The following is a 20,722-nucleotide window of genomic DNA, read 5'->3' as shown; positions in this document are numbered from 1 at the left end:
TATCTTAAGCTTCCCGTGCCTCTCGAGGCTGGGAGACTGTAAACAATCGTATGCATAGCTGTAGGAGTCTGGGTAAATTTGTCAGGCGAGTTAGAGAGCCATCTGAGGGGTTTGGATTTAAACACTCCGAATTGCCCAGGAACTTTATTAATTGGAGCTGGAAGTTAACTCTTTGACAGAGAGAGCGAGATGGTGGTGGGGGACAGCCCCCAGCAAAGTCAGAGGTGAGAGCACAAAGCAATAAAGTAGGCAGACTCTGGTTTTGGGGGGGAAGATGCTCGAGAATATCCAGGGGGACTCCTGAGGCTCGATCCCGCCTTTGCGTATGCCGAGCCTTCTTCCTCATGACCTTTGTCACGAGTTGAATGCCTCACCGGCTCCCGGCACCTCACACCGAGGAGGAGGAGTTTCCCGCATCCCAATAGGAAGCTCGCGTGGGCGGGGAGGCCAGCATAGCTCCAGCCCCAGGAGCCGGGAGGCGGGAGTCCAGCGCGCGCTGGCTACGAGGGCAGGAGTCCTTGCTCCCCCGCCGCGCGTTGAGGCCTTGCGGTAATTCAGCGGGGCTCGCTGCCCCGCCCTCGTGCGCAGGCGCAGAGCCGTTGCCCGCCGAGCGGTTGCCGGCGGAGCAGTTTCCAGAGCAGCTTTGCGGAGAAACCCGCTTGTGCAGGTTCCGAGGCCGCCAGGGCGGCTCGCCCGAGCTTGAATCCCCGGCGTCCGCCTCCTGCGGCGTGCTCGGTAAGTCGACGGGCCCTGCGGGAAGCCGCCTCCCCAGACCCGGGAAGGCACCTCGTGGGTGCCGGGGCCGATAGTGGGAGGGCGCTAGCGAGTTCTAGCCCCCAGGCCTCCCCCTGGCCCCGCGGCGCGGGTGGGAGCGCGGACAGGCCCCCGGGAAACTGAGGCTCGACGTGGGGCCCGGGAGGAAGGCTGGAGCTGCGGCCCCGGGTCGGGGTAGGTGTGGGTGGCTGGAAGGGGTGCCATCTCCGCCCCTTCCCTGCCCAGGCCTTGAGCCGGGGTTCCTCGGGGAAACTGAGGCCGGATGTCAGCGGGCAAGGAGGGGGCGCGGAGCATCGCACTGCTGCTGCGAGGCGGGCAGGTGACCCGGGCCGGGCAAGGAAGGGCACCCTGGGCTTTTCGTGCAAAGTTCACACCCAGCCGCCTCTTCTGCTCGCCGGACTCCCTGGGTCTCGGGAATTCGCCTGAGGTTGTAAAAACTGCCCCTGTCCAGCAGTGGAAACCAGACCTTGTTCCCAGCGGGAGACATAAGCCCCATGCGGTTCTCTTGGACCCGTCTGAAAGAACGCTTTCGTCTTCCTAACCCCTAGGATCCATCGCCATGAACCCCGTCGTCGTGGTCCACGGTGGCGGAGCCAGCAATATCTCCAAAGACCGGAAAGAGCGGGTGCGCCAGGGCATCCTCAGAGCCGCCACCGTGGGTTACAACATCCTCAAGCAGGGAGGGAGCGCCGTTGACGCGGTGGAAGGAGCCGTGACAGTGCTGGAAGACGATCCCGACTTCAACGCAGGTAAATGTGCACTGCGGCTAGTGACCAGCGCCACACCGGGTTCAGCTTCCCACGCCAGATAAACAGAACCTTTCTAAAGTGTCGCTGGATCTCTTACCTAATATGCTGAAAAGGCTTAGTTTTTCTACCTGTTGACCAAGTTGCTTTGGGGCTTGCCTGGTGACTCAGGAGTAAGGAATCCACCTGCCAATGCGGAAGACTCTGGTTCCATCCCTGGGTGGGGAAGATCCCCTGGAGAAGGAAATGACAATCCTCTCCAGTACTCTCGCCTGGGAAGTCCCACGGACAGAGGAGCCTGCTGGGCTCCTCTGGGGAGTCCATGGGGTCGCAAGAGAGTCAGACAAGACTTAGTGACTGAACAAGTTGCTTTAAAGAATTTTAAAATTCATTATTCACCCTTTCTTCTTTAATCTGCTTTCTGGATTTCACATACCAAGAGGCTGTTTTATTACATCTTTTTATGGGGTAAGGGAATAGACTGCTTACCCCACAAAACATGGCAACCTTGGAGCTTCAGGGTGTCATTTGAATGGAGGGAGGGAGGCCATGGAGAGACTGCAGGAAAAGGCAAATCACTCCAGATTGGTAGGTGGCAGATCTAATAAGCATGGGAACATACAGTAGAGGCTTGTCTTGCTGGATAAGTAGCCCTCTGTTCGTGCCCACCAGAATCTGAAAAGTTTATTTAGAGGCCTTATCTAGGTTCAGCCATGCATACCATCCAGATGATCTCAATACCACGTCTCAAGGCTATGTCTTTGGACAGTTTCTGGTGCAGGAAGGCAAATGGAGGGCGCCTTCCAAGGAAAGAGGAAGGGGTAAGGGCCTCTGATTGCCCCATCACTCCACCCGTCGTGACCGGCTCTTACAGTCCCACACACTTTCTCTTCTGCAATGTCCCTTGAGCAATTGTTTGGGTGGCTAATTTTGGCGGCTGTCTGCCTGCATTGGAGGCAGATGCCACAGCAAGAGTACAGGCACATACAAAAGAAAACACAGGTTAAGACAGTTTATCAGATCCCAGATACCTTTTTCCACCAAGAGTCTCATGATTCAAACCATTGTTCCTAAGTCTTATAGGCTGGGAGCCAAACCACTCAGAGTGTTCACCTGTGTCCTGTGATTTAATAAAAGTGACACGTTTTATTATCAGGTATGAGCACACAGCATTCTGTTTGGATAATGGCAGAGCTGCCTCCTTGCAAGGCAGTAATAATGGCCAAGGCTATTCTGTTTTGGAGGAGAGCTTGTCTCACTGGAGACTTTTCAATGTGCAGGAAGGACAGGCTTTGCTTGCCATCATTCTGGGCTTGATGAGGGAAGCCCTGCGTGTCCTGTCGTGTCCTCCAGCCCAGGGCACAGAGATGGCAGCGGAATGATTGTTCCAGTGGGAAACAGAACATGCTCACCTGGCCTTGAGTAGAAGGAGGTCGGCAGCCTTAGGAACTTGATCTGGTTGTAAATACCATACACGTTAGACAGGGGAGGCGGTGCTGTCAGGCTTGAGACGGCCTGGGGGCAGGATACCCCAGACCAGAGCCCTCCCCTTCTCCTTTTTCAGCACGGCACCTTCCCTTGCAGGTTTGATGCATCTCAACAAGCCCAGCTTGCGGCAGGACAGCGGGAGTGGAGATTGAGTGGTCCCTCCTCCCCCATCCGGGTAGAATGTTCAATTGCAAATCCCAGTTGCTGATCCCCCCGCCCAGGTGTGACGGGCCTTGGTGTCCTCAGAACCATAGCACATTGATCCATGGTGAGAGGGCAGTGGCTGTTTCCCGAAGCCCCTTTTTGGTATCAGGCGCTTCCTTGGGGGTCCCCAGTCTGGCATATGAGACAGCAGTTCTACTGGTTGATCATTCAGATGTATTAAAACCTTGGACAGTACTTGTGTCGACGTAGCCATGGTGGTTTTATCTGTTAGTAATTTAAGGTACTGCCTTACTGTTCCATTTTTCCTTTCTCTCAGCCCTGCTGCTTGTGAGGCTTATATAGGAGATAGAACGTCTTTTGTCCAGTTTTGCATATTACAGTCCACAACCTTTGAAATGTGACTTCAGTCACTGTCTGTGTAATGAAGGTACTCCTGCTTGGTACTCAGCTTCTCTGATCTCCTAACAGTGGTACCTGGTTTGCATGGGGACAAGGGAGAGTTTGAGTTATGCCAGATGCGGAGTCCACACAAACCAGGATATGTTAGAACCCTCTCTCAGAGGACGGAGGCCAGTATAATCCGTTTGCCAGTCCCTCACCAGTTAGGAGCTCTGGTGGGTGGCCTCAGACTCCTTTGGCAGTTGCCATGGGCATTGCAGAGAATAAACAGGACATGCCATTACTGCATTAACCAAGTCACTGTGTTTTGAGGACAATCCGGCATCCGCGATATAGTGGCCATTCTTTCCATGCCTCACATTCTTGCAGGCAAGCCCAGATGACCCCTCCACACATCCCGACCCCACAGAGGCCCACTTCTGTTGTTTCACATAAATGCATTCACCAAGAGTGATTCTTTTGTGTTTGGCTTCTTTCACTCAGATCAATCCTTTTTCAGAGTAATAATCATCATAACTACTATGAGTGTCTGCTGTGTACCAAACCATGGTCTAAGAAACTTGCCTGATTAACTCACTTAATCTGTACTTCTGTCCTGTGGTTAGGTGTAATTATTGTGCTCATTTTTCAGATGAGGAAGCTAAGGCGCAAAGAGATTAAGTAACTTGCTAGAGATTAAGTAACTTGTCAGATTAAGTAACTTGCTAGAGATTAAGTAACTTGTCAGATTGAGTAATTTGCTAGAGATTAAGGAATTTGTCAGATTAAGGAACTTGCTAGAGATTAAGGAACTTGCTAGAGATTGAGTGACTTGTCAGTGTCTTCTACTGACATAGAAAACCTAAAATCTTGGGATTAGAATACTTCTTAGAATTGTACCACCCATACACCTGACATCTGTCACAGAAAAGAATTTCAGGAACTCTAACCAGTCATCAGATACTGAGTAATGGTTCTGTCCCCTAGCCTCTGCCCTGCATTCTTTAACCCATAGAATGAGACATAACTGCCTCCGTGGCTGTTTGTTGAGCCAGAGTTTACTAGATGCCCTTCCACCCCTTGCCAGCAGCAGCCCGTGGGGGACTCATTAAGCTCTATGCCTGTTAGCAGTCAGGACCCGGTCGGCTGACAGTGCCCACTTCTTCACAGGAGACCTTCATTTGGAGCAAGGCATTCTGGCCTCCCACCCTCTCTAAACCAATGGGGTGCATTGGTGAGCTAGGGACCAGGGAGCTGCAGCTGCTGGATCTCGTTTCTCTGCTCTGAATCCGGAGCCTGCATTCTGAGTGGCTCCCTTCTCATTTCCCAGTTGCCCACTCTGCACATTGAGGAGAACAAGAGCTGGCTAAAAAGAAGGAAATGAAAGATCTGGGGGTAAAGGTGGAACTTTTAATAGCATACTCTGCACCTCGAGCTCTGTTTTCTGTTTGTCTTTCCCAGCTCTTTTCAGCAACCTCTACTGTAATCCTCTAGAGGGACTATGTGGGAACTGCATACAAAAAGCTGAGCCCTGGCAGTTACTGAGTTAGGTGGCAATAATTTGCATTCCTGACAAAGCTTATCTGAATGTCTGTTAAAGCATTGTTTACATTGTATTGATCTTTAAATATAGGTTTCATTTTATGTTTGAAGCTTGTTTCATAACACTTTGTTTATTAAAAAGTAGTTTATTTATTAGACACCACCAGTTTAAATTTGAATGTTAGGAATATTCTTTAGAGACTCAGATTGGCACCCAAACAGGGACCCTTTGCTTTCACTGGAATTGAGCAGTTTTTACACAAACTTTAGTTAATTTATTTTCCCTATAGTTTTCTCTACAGACTTTTCCCTACAGACTCTGTCTGGTTGCCACGAGTAGGGGCTACTGTTCATCTCGGTGTGCAGGCTTCTCGTCTCTGGGGCTTCTCTTGTTGCGGAGCACGCACTCTCGGCGCACGGGCTTCAGCAGTTGCAGCCCATGGGCTCAGTAGTTGCGGCCCATGGGCTTAGTTGCTCTGAAGCACGTGGGATCTTCCCAGACTAGGGATCGAACCTGTGTCCCTTTCATTGCAAAGTGGATTCTTAACCACTGGACCACCAGGGATGTCCCACCTTATTCTTAGTTTTTTGAGATTTTTTAATCATGTATGGATGTTGAATTTTATCCAGTCCTTTTTCTGCATCTGTTGAGATGATCATATGGTTTTTGTTTTGTCTATTGACATGGTGAAGATTGACTGATTGATTTTTGAATTTTGAACCAAGTTTTCTTCTCTGGGATTAACACCACTTTGTTGTGATATATGTACATATATGTGTGTGTCAGTCAGTCAGTTCAGTCGCTCAGTCGTGTCCGACTCTTTGCGACCCTATGAAAATTGCAGCACGCCAGGCCTCCCTGTCCATCACCAACTCCCGGAGTTCACTCAGACTCACGTCCATCTAGTCGGTGATGCCATCCAGCCATCTCATCCTCTGTCATCCCCTTCTCCTCCTGCCCCCAATCCCTCCTACCATCAGGGTCTTTTCCAGTGAGTCAACTCTTCGCATGAGGTGGCCAAAGTACTGAAGTTTCAGCTTTAGCATCATTCCTTCTAAAGAAAAATGACATATATGTAATTGCCGGGAGCCGACAAGAGACATTCCACTCGTGACAAAGGTCATGAGGAAAGAGGCTCGGCATACGCAAAGGTGGGATCGAGCCTCAGGAGTCCCCCCGAATATTCTCGAGCATCTACCCCCCAAAAACCAGAGTCTGCCTACTTTATTGCTTTGTGCTCTCACCTCTGACTTTACTGGGGGCTGTCCCCCACCACCATCTCGCTCTCTCTGTCAAAGAGTTAACTTCCAGCTCCAATTAATAAAGTTCCTGGGCAATTCGGAGTGTTTAAATCCAAACCCCTCAGATGGCTCTCTAACTCGCCTGACAAATTTACCCAGACTCCTACAGCTATGCATACTATTGTTTACAGTCTCCCAGCCTCGAGAGGCACGGGAAGCTTAAGATATTCAAATAGCTTAGAGCCTCTCAGAGAGTTAGAAACTGTCAGAATAAAACTAGTAAAAGATTTCATTGATGAGCCAATGCTTGTTGCCAAGTTTTCACATCCCCTGAATTGTATCCTTGAATGTGTATTAATTAATATAGTTGGTATGTAGAAAAAATAAGTAGTGGCCTTGGTGTTAGTAACTTTAGACCCTTAAAGTAATAAATTCTTTCCTTTGTTGTAAACCCATTACACATCCGCCCTATAGGAATGCAATTTTATCTTCGGAAGATGGCGCCAAACCTTAAAATAATTACTCTTAGAGAAAATAAGTCTTACGGTTGATAAGTCTTTGTCAAGAGTCATAAAATGTTAATAGGCCTTCTGACCAGAAGATGATGTAAACCACCTAAACCATTTGTATACGATAAATTTGCAGGAAAGAAACCCTGGTTTTTGATAAGGATCAAAAACTGCTGACTTTGCATCCCCTATTATCCTCTATGTGTAACTTAGGGTATATAAGCCCCTGTTAAAAATATAGCTACGGGCCTTGCTCACCAAAGCTTGGTCTCCCCATGTCATTCTTTTCACATTCTGGCTGAAGTCTCCATCTGGAGCACGGATATCCTCTGTGACATTTATTTGCATGGGCTTCTAAGACCCACTCTAGAAGGTGTCTAAGGTGGGGCACCTTCTGCTATTCGAGAGGGCGCCTGCGGCCTCCGTGGTCAGAGCTAACCTGGTGTCACGGGTTATACTGATTTTCCACGTAAACCAAACTACTCAGCCTCTTTTCTCCACTGAATTTTCCTACTGAGCTATCCTCATTCTATTACTCTTATATCTCTAATTAACATATAAATAGTCGCCTAGGCTGTCTCTCCTTCGAATACCCTGGATCAGCCGGGGCAGGACCCCGGCATGTAATATATTCATAAAATGCTGGGTTTGATTTAATGGTGTTTTCTTAAGATTTTGCATCTATGTTCATGAGATACTGGTCTATAGTTTGATTTTCTTATAACATCTGTCTGGTTTTGAAATGAGGATGATGCTGGCTTCATATGATGAATTGAAAAGTGTTCCCTTCTCAACAGTTTTTCTCGAAGAATTTATATAAAGTTGGCATTATTTCTTTGTAATATTTTGTAGATTGGCTTTTGGTAGATTGGTAGATTGATTTTTGTTTGTTTTGATGGAAAGTTTTTATCTAAGAAATCAAAGTCCTTAATAGGCATGGCACTGTTCAGGTTATCTATTTCTTCTTTGAGAGAGTTTTGTCAGTTGTCTTTCAAGAAATGTTTATATTTTATATAAGTTGCTGAATTTGCAACATTTCTGTGTTATGCTTTTGATATCTGTATGGTCTGTAGAGAGGTTCCTTCTTTCATTCCTGATATTTGTAATTATGTCTTTTTTTTTTTCTTTGTCAGTCTGGAGTTTATCAAGTTTACTGTTCTTTTCAAAGAACTAGCTTTTTGAGGGGATGGATTTTGTGAATTTTTCTGTTGTTTTTTTCTTTTGCTCTTTTTCTGTTCTGAATTTCATTGATTTACCTTTGTTATTTCCTTTGTTTGTTCAGCTTGCATTGGAAATAATTTACTTTTCTTTTTCTTTTTAGATCATTAATTTGAGACTATTCTTTGCTGATATACGCATTTAATGTTTTAAATTTTACCCTAGCACTGCTTTGATTTTTTTTGACCTGTTTTTATATGTTGTCTTGATTTTCATTCCACTCAAAATGTGTTCTAATTTTCCTTGTGATTTCCTCATTATATCATGAATTATTTAGAAATATAATATTTAATTTCCAAATATTTGTGGATTTTCCAAATATCTGTTACTGATTTTTAGTTTAATTCTGTTACAGTCAGAGGATATGCTTTATGTGATTTGCATTCTTATTAAACTTCCTAAGGTTTGGTTTTTGGCTCAGAATGTGTTCTACCATGCCCATTTGCACTTGAAAAGAATGTACTCTGCTGTTGTTGTATAGAACAATAAGGTCAAGTTCATTGGTAATGTTGTTCATACCTTCTGTATCTTGACTGTTTATTTCTACTGATTACTGAGACAAGAGTATTGAAATCTTTAATTGTAATGGTGGATTTGTCTTTTTCTCCTTTGAGTTCTATCAGTGTTTACTTCGCGTATTTTGAAACTGTTAGCTGGTGTATTGATTGTTGTCTTCTCAGTGAACTGACCCCCTATATCATTGCTTGGTGTCCTTATTATTATTTAATGCTCCTTATTGTGAAGTATGCTTTGCCTGATGTTAGTATAGTTGCTCCAATTTTCATTTGATTCATTTTGGCATGGTATATAATTTGTCCATTCTTTCACTTTTAAACTATATGCATCTTTATATTTAAAGTAGATGTTTCATTGGCAGCATATAATTATGTCCTATCTTTTCATACAGTTTGACAATTTCTGCTTTTTATTGGGGCTTCCTTGGTGGCTCAGATGGTAAAGAATTCACCTGCAAAGTGGGAGACCTGGGTTCGATCCCTGGGTTGGGAAGATCCCCTGGAGGAAGGCATGGCAGCCCACTCCAGTATTCTTGCCTGGAGATTCCCCGTGGACAGAGGAGCCTGGCAGGCTTGTAATAGAGATGTTTAGACCATTTCCATTTAATGTGACCACTGATATGGTTAGGCACAAGTTTGTCATCTTGCTGTTTGTCTTCTCTTTACCCAGTCTATTCGTTGTTCCCCTTGTCCTCTTTTTCTACTTTTTTCTGCCTCCTTTGGAATAATTGAATGTTTATAATTCCATGTTACCTCCTTTGTGGGCCTAGTAACTAAACTTCTTTTTTAAAGGTTGTTTTGGAGTTTATAGTATACATCTCTCACTTATCACAGTCTGCCTTAAGTAATATCAAACTTCATGCATAATAGAAGAACTTTATGCAGCACACGCCTGTTTCTCCTTTCCTAGCCTTTGTGCTACTGCTTTCATATGTTTTATAAGTGATAAGTTACCCAATGCGTCTTTATGATTTTTACTTTAAACAGTTATATTTTAAAGATACTATAAAAGTAAAGGGAAAAGGGGTTTCTGCTTTTCCACATGTTAGCCGTTTGCAGTGTTCTTCATGCTTTGAGGGAATCCTGATTGCCTTTTGCGGTCATTTTGCTTCTGCTTGAAAGACTTCCTTTAACATTTCTTGTGTTTCACAACTGCTTTTGATGACTTTTTTTTGTTGTTAGTTTTTGTATGTCTATAAAAGTCTTTGTTTTGGGTTTTTTAAAGATACTTTCACTGTGTGTAGAATTCTAACTTGACATTTTTTTTTCCTTTCAGAGTTTTAAAGATGTTGCTCCTCTGTCTTCTGGTTTGCATTGTTTCTGGCAAGAAATAGACTATCATTTTTTTTTTCCTTCTATGCCTAATGTGTCTTTCTCTGGCTGCTTTTAACATTTTCTCTTCTCATTGGCACTAAGCTGTTTGATCATGGTGTGCCTGAGTGTAGTTCCCTTCGTGTTTCTCTTCCTTGGATTAAATTCTGATCTGTGAATTTATAGTATTCACCAAATTTGAAAATTCACCATTTCCTTAAACATTTTTTGTCCCTCTGTCTCACCTCTCCTTTGGGGATTCCAATTATACGTGTGCTGGACTGCTTGAAACTGTCCCTGAGCTCAGTGATAAACTCTGTTAAGTTTTTTTTTCCATCTTTTGCTGTGTCTTAAGTTCATTCTTCTTTTCTGTAGTGTCTAATTTGGTATTAATCCTATCCAGTGTATTTTTCATTTCAAACTTTTTCATTTCTAGAAGTTCTCTTTGGGTCCTATTCATATTTTCTTCCACATTCTGGTACATATGGAATAGTTACAACAGCTGTTTTAATGTTCTTGTCTAATAATGCCATCATTTATGCCATTTCCGAGTCTGTTGCTATTGACTGATTTTGTTGTTGTTGTTCCTCATTATGGGTCATAATTCCCTGTTTCTTTTTGTACCTGGTGATTTCTTATCAGATACCAAACACTTCTTAGGTGCTGGATATTTTTGTACTCCTTTAAATATTCTTGAGCTTTGTTCTTATCCCTCTGACGAAACAGAGCCACATAGAGGTTAAGAACAACTACCCTTACAGGTATTATCTAGGTAGAGAACGCTGGAGAAAAGCTGCTAGTGGTAAAGAAAACAGAGTAATGAGACCTGATGGTTTTAATACGTTCAAGGAAACCTAGTGTTGCAGTAAAATGTTGCCATGGAGAGGAGATGAAGCTGGAAAAGGAAGTCAAGAGGCCAGATCAGGAAGGGCTTCACACCTTTTATTTTGTAGGTCATGGGGTACCGAGTCAGATTTGTGTTTTTAGAAATGTTCCTTTGACAGAGAAGTAGAGGATGAATTAAAGTAGGCAGCTTGGAGAGCAAGCTCTGAAGCCATTTCTAAATTGTTAACTCTTGCTTTTCGACTTCTCTTTGGTTTTAGGTTGTGGATCTGTCTTGAACGAAAACGGGGAGGTTGAAATGGATGCCAGTATCATGAATGGGAAAGACCTGTCTGCAGGGGCAGTGTCTGCAGTCCGCTGTATCGCAAATCCCATTAAACTTGCACGGCTTGTTATGGACAAGGTATGTGGGACCAAACCACCCTTTCCTAAGGGATTGCCACTGCTGCACTTCAGCAACCAAAAGGGGTCTCACTGTGGGGAAACACTTGAGATCACTGTTCTCCTAAAAGTGTGTGACAGAACAAAAGCAATGTTATTATTTAAGTTTCTCAAGGAAACCAAGATTCTGACTCATGATCACTTGACCAGGTGTTACATGTTATCTTCCTGTATTTTCTTCAGCCTGTTCTCAACACGAGGTAACATAACACATTCAAACTGAAGAGACCAGCTGTGTAAATAGCATGTATGTGAGAATTCCCCAGTGGTCCAGTGGTTAGGACACTACATTTCCACTGCCAGGAGCTGGGGTCAGTCCTTGGTCAGGGAACTAAGACCTCAGAAACTGTGCAGCATCGTAAATAGATAAATAGCATACATAAAATAAAAATGGATTAAAGTTTAAGACCATATGTAAGTTGAATTCCTGATATTCCATCATTTGGTGGTTTTTGAAAATACAAAAACTCAGAGAGGTAGGCTTTTTTCAACGTTCAGAAAATTAATGCCAGTGGAATTTGCATTCTTGAGGCTTTTACCCAGAGAGAACAATTATTTCCACACAGTTGGAACAATTAAAAAGAGTTTAACTTTTTCAAGAAACTAACTATTTTCCCGTTTCTTTCTGGCTCCAGACACCTCACTGCTTTCTGACTGACCAAGGTGCAGCAAGATTTGCAGCAGCCAATGGGATTCCAACAATTCCTGGACAACAGCTGGTAACAGAAAGAAGCAGAAAACGCCTGGAAAAAGAAAAGCTTGAAAAAGATGCTCAGAAACCAGACTGTCAGAAGTAAGTGTCATTTGTGACTCACATGTCGGGGAGTTATCCAGATGTGGAAGTTTGACACATGTCTGATTATCCACATTTCTTAAAAAAGTCCAATATCACAAGGTAGTTTCAGTTTTTGTATAGAATAATTCACACTAAATAATGAAAAAGCTGCTTTTTTGATTCTGAAATTTAACCTCATTTTTTATTCCTATGAATAGTTTATTCATAGTCAGCTGAGAGTTCCTTTTCCAACATGATTTGACAGAGGAATGCTGGGTGTTGATGTATTAATTACGTGCAAGCTTCTCGAGCAGTTTGTTGTCTTCTGTACACTGCCTGGCTCCTCTGTGATCTACACCACCCTCAACTCAGGCACCTTCCACGGGGCAGAGAAGCCCTGGAAAGTGAATTAATCATGTGTTCTGAATTATTGTTTTCCGTGTTACCCATTCAGAAGTGCCAAATAAAAGCCTCCCTGTTTAAAGCAAAACTTGAAAAATACAATTTGAGTGTGGCCCAGAATAAGGAATATAATGGAATATAATCTATTAGTTCTACCCACCCTTTTAGATTTGTAATGTTTAATCAGAGATATACTTTAGTATCACCTTAAGAGCTTTTTCAAAATATCCATGTCTGAGCTCCTTTCCTACAGGATCTGATTTAGTGGAGCTGAGGTGGAGAGACCACGCAGGTCCATTAGAAAAAAAAGTTTTCCAGGTGATTACGACATGTCCCCAGGTTAAGCATCTGCTTCACAAGATGGCCATATGTTGGTAGCTGTGATAATCTTGACCAAAGGTGCTATTGTGTCTGGGGCTGCTTTATCAGTGGCTCATGTCCATTTTAATAGAGATTGACACATTGTTTCCAAAAATTCTGCAACAACACCATCTCTGCCAGCCTTAACTGTTCTTCTATATAAGCAAGAGGGGCTCCTGCCCTGGGCCTTGCACTTTAGAAGACCCTCACATCACAAATGGGCTTCCCCAATGGCTCAGTGGGTAAAGAAACCACCTACCACCTACAATGCAAGAGACATGGAGATGCAGCTTTGATCCCTGGGCTGGGAAGATCCCCTGGAGGAGGAAAATGGCAGCCCACTCCAGTATTCTTGCCTGGAGAACCCCATGGACAGAGAAGCCTGGCGGGCTGCAGTCCATGGAGTTGGAAAGAGTTGGACACAATTAAGCAACTTAGCACACAAGCAACAGTGTAGCGCAAATACACAAAACAGTTGGTTGATTGCAGGCCCGTGGGGCACCTCTGTCACTGGCCTTGGCACAGTGTTACCTGTCACCTTCAACATCCGCTCTTGGGACTGATACCATTCAGCCCCCAGGGAAATGCTTCTCTCCATCTCTTGCTCTGTGTCTTGGAAGTAAAGGCCACCTGAGTCTAAAAGCTTGTGGATTATACCACTGCTGACATCAGAAATAGACCCTGTTGGAGTGTGGGGGAAGAACTGAACAGCAGAAGGACTTAGGTAAGAAAAAAAGACAATGTTTTTTGAAACAAATTCTTGTATAACGAAGTGTTTCCCAGTAGTGCCAAGTGTCCTTTTCCTTTCTACATGGTTCAGTTTGCAATTCTGGAGTTATCCACAAATCAGTACAATATCTGCAAGATTTGCACTGAGGGCTATAGGTCTAGACCCGCACTGTCCAATAGAAAAAATGAGAGCCATATATGTAATTTAACCTTTTCTAATAGCCACATTAAAAAAGCAAAAAAAAAAAAAAGTGAAATTAATCATATTTATATCATTGAAAAAGCAAGAGATTTCCAGAAAAACATCTATTTCTGCTTTACTGACTATGCCAAAGCCTTTGACTGTGTGGATCACAATAAACTGTGGAAAATTCTGAAAGAGATGGGAATACCAGACCACCTGATCTGCCTCTTGAGAAACCTATATGCAGGTCAGGAAGCAACAGTTAGAACTGGATATGGAACAACAGACCGGTTCCAAATAGGAAATGGAGTACGTCAAGGCTGTATATTGTCACCCTGCTTATTTAACTTATATGCAGAGTACATCATGAGAAACACTAGGCTGGAAGAAGCACAAGCTGGAATCAAGATTGCCGGGAGAAATATCAATAACCTCAGATATGCAGATGACACCACCCTTATGGCAGAAAGTGGAGAGGAACTCAAAAGCCTCTTGATGAAAGTGAAAGTGGAGAGTGAAAAAGTTGGCTTAAAGCTCAACATTCAGAAAACAAAGATCATGGCATCTGGTCCCATCACTTCATGGCAAATAAATGGGGAAACAGTGGAAACAGTGTCAGACTTTATTTTTTTGGGCTCCAAAATCACTGCAGGTGGTGACTGCAGCCATGAAATTAAAAGACGCTTACTCCTTGGAAGGAAAGTTATAACCAACCTAGATAGCATATTCAAAAGAGACATTACTTTGCCAATAAAGGTCCGCCTAGTCAAGGCTATGGTTTTTCCAGTGGTCATGTATGGATGTGAGAGTTGGACAGTGAAGAAAGCTGAAGGCCGAAGAACTGATGCTTTTGAACTGTGGTATTGGAGAAGACTCTTGAGAGTCCCTTGGACTGCAAGGAGATCCAACCAGTCCATTCTAAAGGAGATCAGCCCTGGGTGTTCTTTGGAAGGACTGATGCTAAAGCTGAAACTCCAATACTTTGGCCACCTCATGCGAAGAGTTGACTCATTGGAAAAGACTCTGATGCTGGGAGGGATGGGGGCAGGAAGAGAAGGGGACGACAGAGGATGAGATGGCTGGATGGCATCACCGACTTGATGGACATGAGTCTGAGTGAACTCTGGGAGTTGGTGATGGACAGGGAGGCCTGGCGTGCTGCAATTCATAGGGTCGCAAAGAGTCGGACACGACTGAGCGACTGAACTGAACTGAACTGAAAGTTAACTCATTATACCCCAAATATTATCATTTCAACATGTAATCCAAACCAATATTGTAAAGCAATTATCCTTCAATTAAAGATAAATGAGTTTTTTAAAAAACATGTAGTCAACATAAGAAATTATTTCTGAGATATTTTACATGCTTTCATGCTAAATCTTTCAAAGCTGCCATGCATTCTGCACTGACAGCATGTCTTACCGGGGACCCCCCACATCTCTGGTGTTCCGCAGCCAGCAGTGCTGTATTGGGCATTGCAGGTCTAGACAGAATCTGCCCAAGGAACCAACTCTTTATGCTGGCAGCTAAATGGATGCTGAATATTAGAATTATGAATGGTTTTATTCTTATAAACATACTTAAGATTGAGGGACTTCCTTGGTGGTCCAGTGGTTAAGATTCTGTGCTCCCAATGCAGGGGGCCTAGGTATGATCCCTGGTCATGGAACTAGATCCCACACACAGCAAATAAGACCCAGGGTAGCCCCCCCCAAAAAAAAAAAAACACAATAATATGTAAGGTTGAATTAAATTTTTTTAAATGTTGGAATGTTCAACTTTTAGGTAATTTTTATTTTAAATGGTTCTATTCATTAATTATAATAAATGTTTGCTGCTGCTAAGTCACTTCAGTCTTGTCCAACTCCGTGTGACCCCATAAAGGGCAGCCCACCAGGCTCCACCATCCCTGGGATTCTCCAGGCAAGAACACTGGAGTAGGTCGCCATTTCCTTCTCCAATGCATAAAAATGAAAAGTGAAAGTGAAGTCGCTCAGTCATGTCTGACTCTTTGCAACCCCATGGACTGCAGCCTTCCAGGCTCCTCCATCCATGGGATTTTCCAGGCAAGAGTACTGGCGTGGGTTGCCATTGCCTTCTCCGATAATAAATGTTTAGACCTTAATAATTTTGTGAATTTTAGAAAAAACTAAATTTTGAAATTATATCTACAAATTACTTTTATTCTCTTTTTTTGGATTTGCCCTTAATTTTGATGAAAATATATGCTGATGTACACTATAAGTATAGTTACATTTCAGTTTCTAATTCCTAGACTACTGAAAACGTGTACAAGTCAAGATTTTGATAGAAAAAGAATACTAAAATGGAGCTCATGAAAGAAAACTAAAAGAAAAAAAGGAGTAAAAAAATCTTCAAAGAAATGGTCTGCTTTAAAAGTAAGCAGTCTTCTTCCAGGATGACCCACATAAAATTCACAAAGAGAACATTACAGATTCTTTGTTCAGTAAAGATTTAATTATGTATCAAAACAATGAAAATTAGAAATATTCTCGCCAAATCCACAACTTGAACCGTTCAGATAAATCCTGACAACTTCATGTTCTTTACTAAAGGAAGATTTAATTGCTAATCACAAAGAATCATAACGCCAGAAGACATGTGCAGTTATTGGAATTGGAGGGGAAAGGCTGAATAAACAGCAAACAGTTGTTAACCAGAAAAGGCAAAGATAAAAAAGATAGATGTAATGTTCTTGAAAGAATAATATAATATTTGGGACTTCCCTGGTGGTCCAGTGGTTAAGACTTCGCCTTCCAAGGCAGCCAAAAAGCCAAAGCATAAAGCGGAAACAGTGTTGTGATAAATTCAATAAATACTTCAAAAATGGTCCACATCAAGAAAAATCTTTAGAAAACTAATAATATTTGGCCAAGTATAATGGTGCTTTTTATGACCTCATCACATAGTGTTTATAAAAAACAACGCGAGGGCTTCCCTGGTGGCTCAGTGGTAATGAATCCACCTGCCCGTGCAGGAGACATGAGTTCGATCCCTGATCTGGGACAGTCGCACATACCATGGAATAACTTAGACCGTGCCCCACAACTATTGAGCTTGTACTCTAGAACCTGGGAGCCACAACCGTTCAACCCATGTGCCACAGCCGCTAAAGCCCGCCTGAAGCCCATGCTCCGCAACAAGAGAAGTCACCGCCGTGAGAAGCCCTCGCACCACAAGAAAGAGAGCGTCCCCCACCCCACACCCCGCCAGTCCACAACTGGAGGAAAGCCTGTGCAGCAACACAGACCCAGCACGGCTGAAATAAGAAATAAATAAATTTTTTTTAATGGGACATTTTTAGGCTTAGTAAAGCATTATTTCAAAAGTTGATAAAATGCCAAACATAATTAGGGGGAAAAAACTAATGATGAGTATCTAGGAGAGAGAATTCAGATAGGTTCGTTTAATGGGTAATAAAGCAAGAGATGAAATCATGTGTGAAGTTTAAAAAAACTCATTTCCACTAGAATGTACGATGATCAGAAGACATGTTGGAAAAACAAGGCACGCCTGTAATAAAGGGGCTAACATGGTAGGTACATGAAAGGTGTGTAAGCGCGAGGTTTGGCCAAGAGTCCAGAAGTGCTCTGTGTGGCACGTCCAGCTCACAGCGAGTTTGCTTCTAGGCGACGAGCCGTCAGCTGCTCCAATGCTGAAAGTGATGTCTGACTATGTGTGGAATGTAAACCAAACAGGCTTTCTTCGCTGTCACCATGAGTGGGGAATGCTGGAGTCAAAGCATGTCCCATGTGCCATTAACATAGAAGTGTATTAAGCCATGTCGTCACCTGTGGGAGTGTCTCACGTCTAGCCTGTCACTCTGTGTTTTGGCAGAAACTTGGGGACTGTGGGTGCTGTTGCCTTGGACTGCCAAGGAAACCTGGCTTATGCAACATCAACAGGGGGCATCGTCAACAAGATGCCGGGCCGCGTCGGGGACACGCCGTGTGTAGGTGAGCCGGACAGGTGACCCCTGCCCCTGCCCTCCCCCTGTCGTCTTGTCCTCATTCTCGGGTCTCTGTCCCCCGCCCCATTTCTTTCTTCCTTCATCTCTTCCTCTTCCTGTGGCAGCTGTAGAATTTCTGGGGGTGGCCTGAGTTGGGGACGGTTGTCCAGGGACACCGTGGAGAAGGTGGCCTGTACAGTAGGTACCTGATTCCTAAATGCTGTGTTTGGGAACAACTTGGGAGGGAGGTGGAGACGGGGTGCTGAAGTCACCCCAGCACCCCCAATGGCTCTTTCTTCTCTGTAACCCGCTTCACGGTCTACAGACTAATTATGCCCAAAGGCTTAAGTACGTGAAACGTCTTCCCAGGAATGGGCTCAAACGAGCAAACTAAGAAAGCTGACAGTTTAAGTCTGCAGTTATTAGACTGGAGTGGCGTAAGAGCAGCACAGCACCACTCGGTATTACAGGGACTTCCCTGGTGGCCCAGTGGTTAAGACTACGCATGCCCAGTGTGGGGGGCACAGGTTTGATCCCTGGTCAGGGAGGATTCTGTATGCTGCACAGCCAAAAAAAAAAGGATATTACACATCGAAGTGTTCTTTGCATTAACCCTGGAGCACATTATCTAATTCCCAGGAGTGTGTGTGTTTGGGAGAGGGCGCAAAGAGGGTGTGTATGTGTTTCATCCTGTGAGGGCTGTGTAGATTTGCCCGAGGGCAAAGGAGGAGCTACCCTGGTGTAGCTGCTCCAGGAAAGGTCAGGCCTGCCTCCCCGAGGCTCCCCCTGTCCCCTGATTTCAGAGTATTCGCATGGTGGTCACTAGCGTACCTTGGCATGACACCCTGGCACTCTTGGGATTTAATTTTCATGTAGCTTTAGACCTGTAATATGTGTTTGACTTTCCTGACTGTTGCTGCTCAGTTAGAACCAATCCCCTTCCTTGAGCAGGATCTGGAGGTTATGCTGACAATGACATCGGAGCTGTCTCAACGACAGGGCACGGTGAGAGCATCCTGAAGGTGAATCTGGCCAGACTCGCGCTCTTCCACGTTGAACAGGGTATGTGGAACCGGGAAGCTGCTTATAAATAGATGGAGAAGGATAGGAAACCCTTGCTTTGCTTTCAGGTTGAGTCCCTATCTGTTAGGGTGCAGAAAGAAGAGAATTTGGAATACTATTCACCTTCTGCCTCCAGGGGGCAGAAGAGAGACTCTGAGCCTGGGTTCATCCCAATGGAGCAGAGGGGACTTGTAGAGAGAGTTAAGAGTCGTTGTTTGAGACATTCAAGTAGAAATCAGTTACCAATAATCTTTGTTAACACGCTTTGTTTTTTTCATACTGTAAATAATTTCCCCATCAGATTCCTTTCAATAACTTGTGCTGTTCTCAACCTCTCGTTGTTTTTCAGGAAAATCACTAGAAGAAGCTGCCAATGCATCACTGGGTCATATGAAGTCAAAGGTCAAGGGCGTAGGTGGTATCATCATGGTCAACAAAGCAGGAGAGTGGGCGGTGAAGTGGACCTCCACATCCATGCCCTGGGCAGCTGCAAAGGATGGCAAGCTGCACTCGGGAATTGACTTCGGCGACACGAGCATCATTGACCTGTCCTAAACCCCCAGAAGCTGTATTCTAGAAACTAGCTTGGAGGTGACGCACGGTCTCCTGGCGTGGAGACTTAGCTTCATCAATTAGATCTAGAAATAGAAAAATTCTGCAGCCTGTCACTCGTTTTGTTGCCTTGATCAGTGTCTGGTTGGGGGCGGATTCCAAAGTGTGTGAGAAATGCCCATGTTAAGATAAAAATAAGACCAGTGAAGATGACCAACTCCACGGAGCCTCCCTCATGAATAGTCCCCATTGTCTGAGATTAGAAAGAAGAAACAGCAAGATCTTAACAGTAAAGAAAGGGCCTCGATGCAGGGAACGGTTTTCGAGTTGGGGGACCTACAGCAGTAACAGAGGCTGTAGGTTCAAGGGTGTGGGGGGTTCGGAGGAGAGGGCTCTGGGGCAGGACCCAGTGCAGGGCACAGCAGGCAGGAAGGAGCCAGCGGACTCGGTGAAGGGGACACGGCAGCAGAGTTAATGGAACACTGGATGTTGCAGAGCTCATTCAGAGTCAGAAGAACATTAGGCAAAAGAAACAGAAAAACTGGTTTTGTTAAGAAAGTGAGATCTTCTCTGACTTACCAATACAGACGTGTTTCCAGATGCTGTAAAAGGACCCTCTGCTGACCCCTGGCTCTCAGCTGCAGGTGAAGGGTCGTCATGGGCACCCTGGAGCCCCTCCCAAGATTAAGAGCTTTCTCAAGCTCACTCCCGAGCCTGCTCACCTTGTTTCCGCCCCGCCAGCCAGCTTCCGCCTCCCAGACCCCCGGTTCTTCACAGTGAACCATGGGGCTTGTGACCTCTCTGCCTCTCCTACAAGAGGAAGGGCCAGTCCGTGTCCAGATGACCCCGACTTAACAGCGTCCGTGACTATCCAGTGCCGTGGGTTCCCCCAGCTGAACTGGGTGTCCACTGTAGTCAGCATGGTGGAGAAAGTCATTTCCTTGGTGGAGAGTATTCCTATTAACCTCTTTACACTGGAGACAGTATTTTTGCTGTGACAAATCTGCTCATTTTTTTACAACCTGTCAGGGCTTACTTTCTCTCTGAAAAGAAATTGCTTCACTTTAAATTCCATATGCCACTAATAAAATGTATTTTGAAAGAATAACAGTGTGGTCAGGAGTCACTGTTGACGAAGACCAGAATGTACATGACCTCCCTTGTCTGTCAGTTCAGACAGGTGAACTTGTTAGACCTCTCAGCCTAAGGGTGGTGTGTGGATGTGATAAGACCACCTGCCTTGAGGAGAGTATTTGAGAGTTTCCAGAAGAATGGAGTTTTGGGGGGATGGGCTAAGGAAGAGGCCCAGCCACACTGCAGTAATTAGCAGGGCTACAGATCCATCTTCTTGCCAGTTGCCGACCTTCAAGCCAGATGGTCTCACAGGCCAAGCCCCTGTCCCCTGACCTTCCCTGCACCCGTGTCCTCTGCTCTGAGCCCGAGAGAGAGAGAGAGAGAGAGATGGAGGCCGGCCGAGTTTGAATCTTGCTTATCCCCACGACCTGGGTGACCC

General features: G+C 44.7%; 1 protein-coding gene across 1 annotated transcript; it reads left to right on the top strand.

Annotated features, from left to right (window-relative positions):
- The first annotated feature begins 477 nt into the window (after positions 1–477).
- On the top strand, positions 478–20,314 carry ASRGL1 (asparaginase like 1). Its single transcript, XM_010854024.1, has 7 exons — positions 478–735; positions 1,323–1,523; positions 10,992–11,134; positions 11,808–11,965; positions 17,484–17,602; positions 18,547–18,657; positions 19,007–20,314. The coding sequence occupies exons 2-7, from the start codon at positions 1,334–1,336 to the stop codon at positions 19,210–19,212; spliced, it is 927 nt and encodes a 308-aa protein (XP_010852326.1). The 5' UTR covers positions 478–735; positions 1,323–1,333; the 3' UTR covers positions 19,213–20,314.
- The last annotated feature ends 408 nt before the right edge of the window (positions 20,315–20,722 follow it).

Source organism: Bison bison, unplaced genomic scaffold (genome assembly GCF_000754665.1).
Source record: "Bison bison bison isolate TAMUID 2011002044 unplaced genomic scaffold, Bison_UMD1.0 scf7180017864334, whole genome shotgun sequence".
Classification (NCBI taxonomy): domain Eukaryota; kingdom Metazoa; phylum Chordata; class Mammalia; order Artiodactyla; family Bovidae; genus Bison; species Bison bison.
The sequence above is the reverse complement of the archived record's forward strand: the minus strand, read 5'-3'. Positions and strand labels throughout refer to the sequence as shown.

Excerpts from the sequence above, each read along its gene's own strand:
- ASRGL1 (XM_010854024.1), top strand. The coding sequence starts at position 1,334 with ATGAACCCCGTCGTCGTGGTCCACGGTGGCGGAGCCAGCAATATCTCC. Across the intron at positions 1,524-10,991 it reads CGATCCCGACTTCAACGCAG|GTTGTGGATCTGTCTTGAAC; the intron begins GTAAATGTGCAC and ends CTTTGGTTTTAG. Across the intron at positions 18,658-19,006 it reads GCTCTTCCACGTTGAACAGG|GAAAATCACTAGAAGAAGCT; the intron begins GTATGTGGAACC and ends GTTGTTTTTCAG.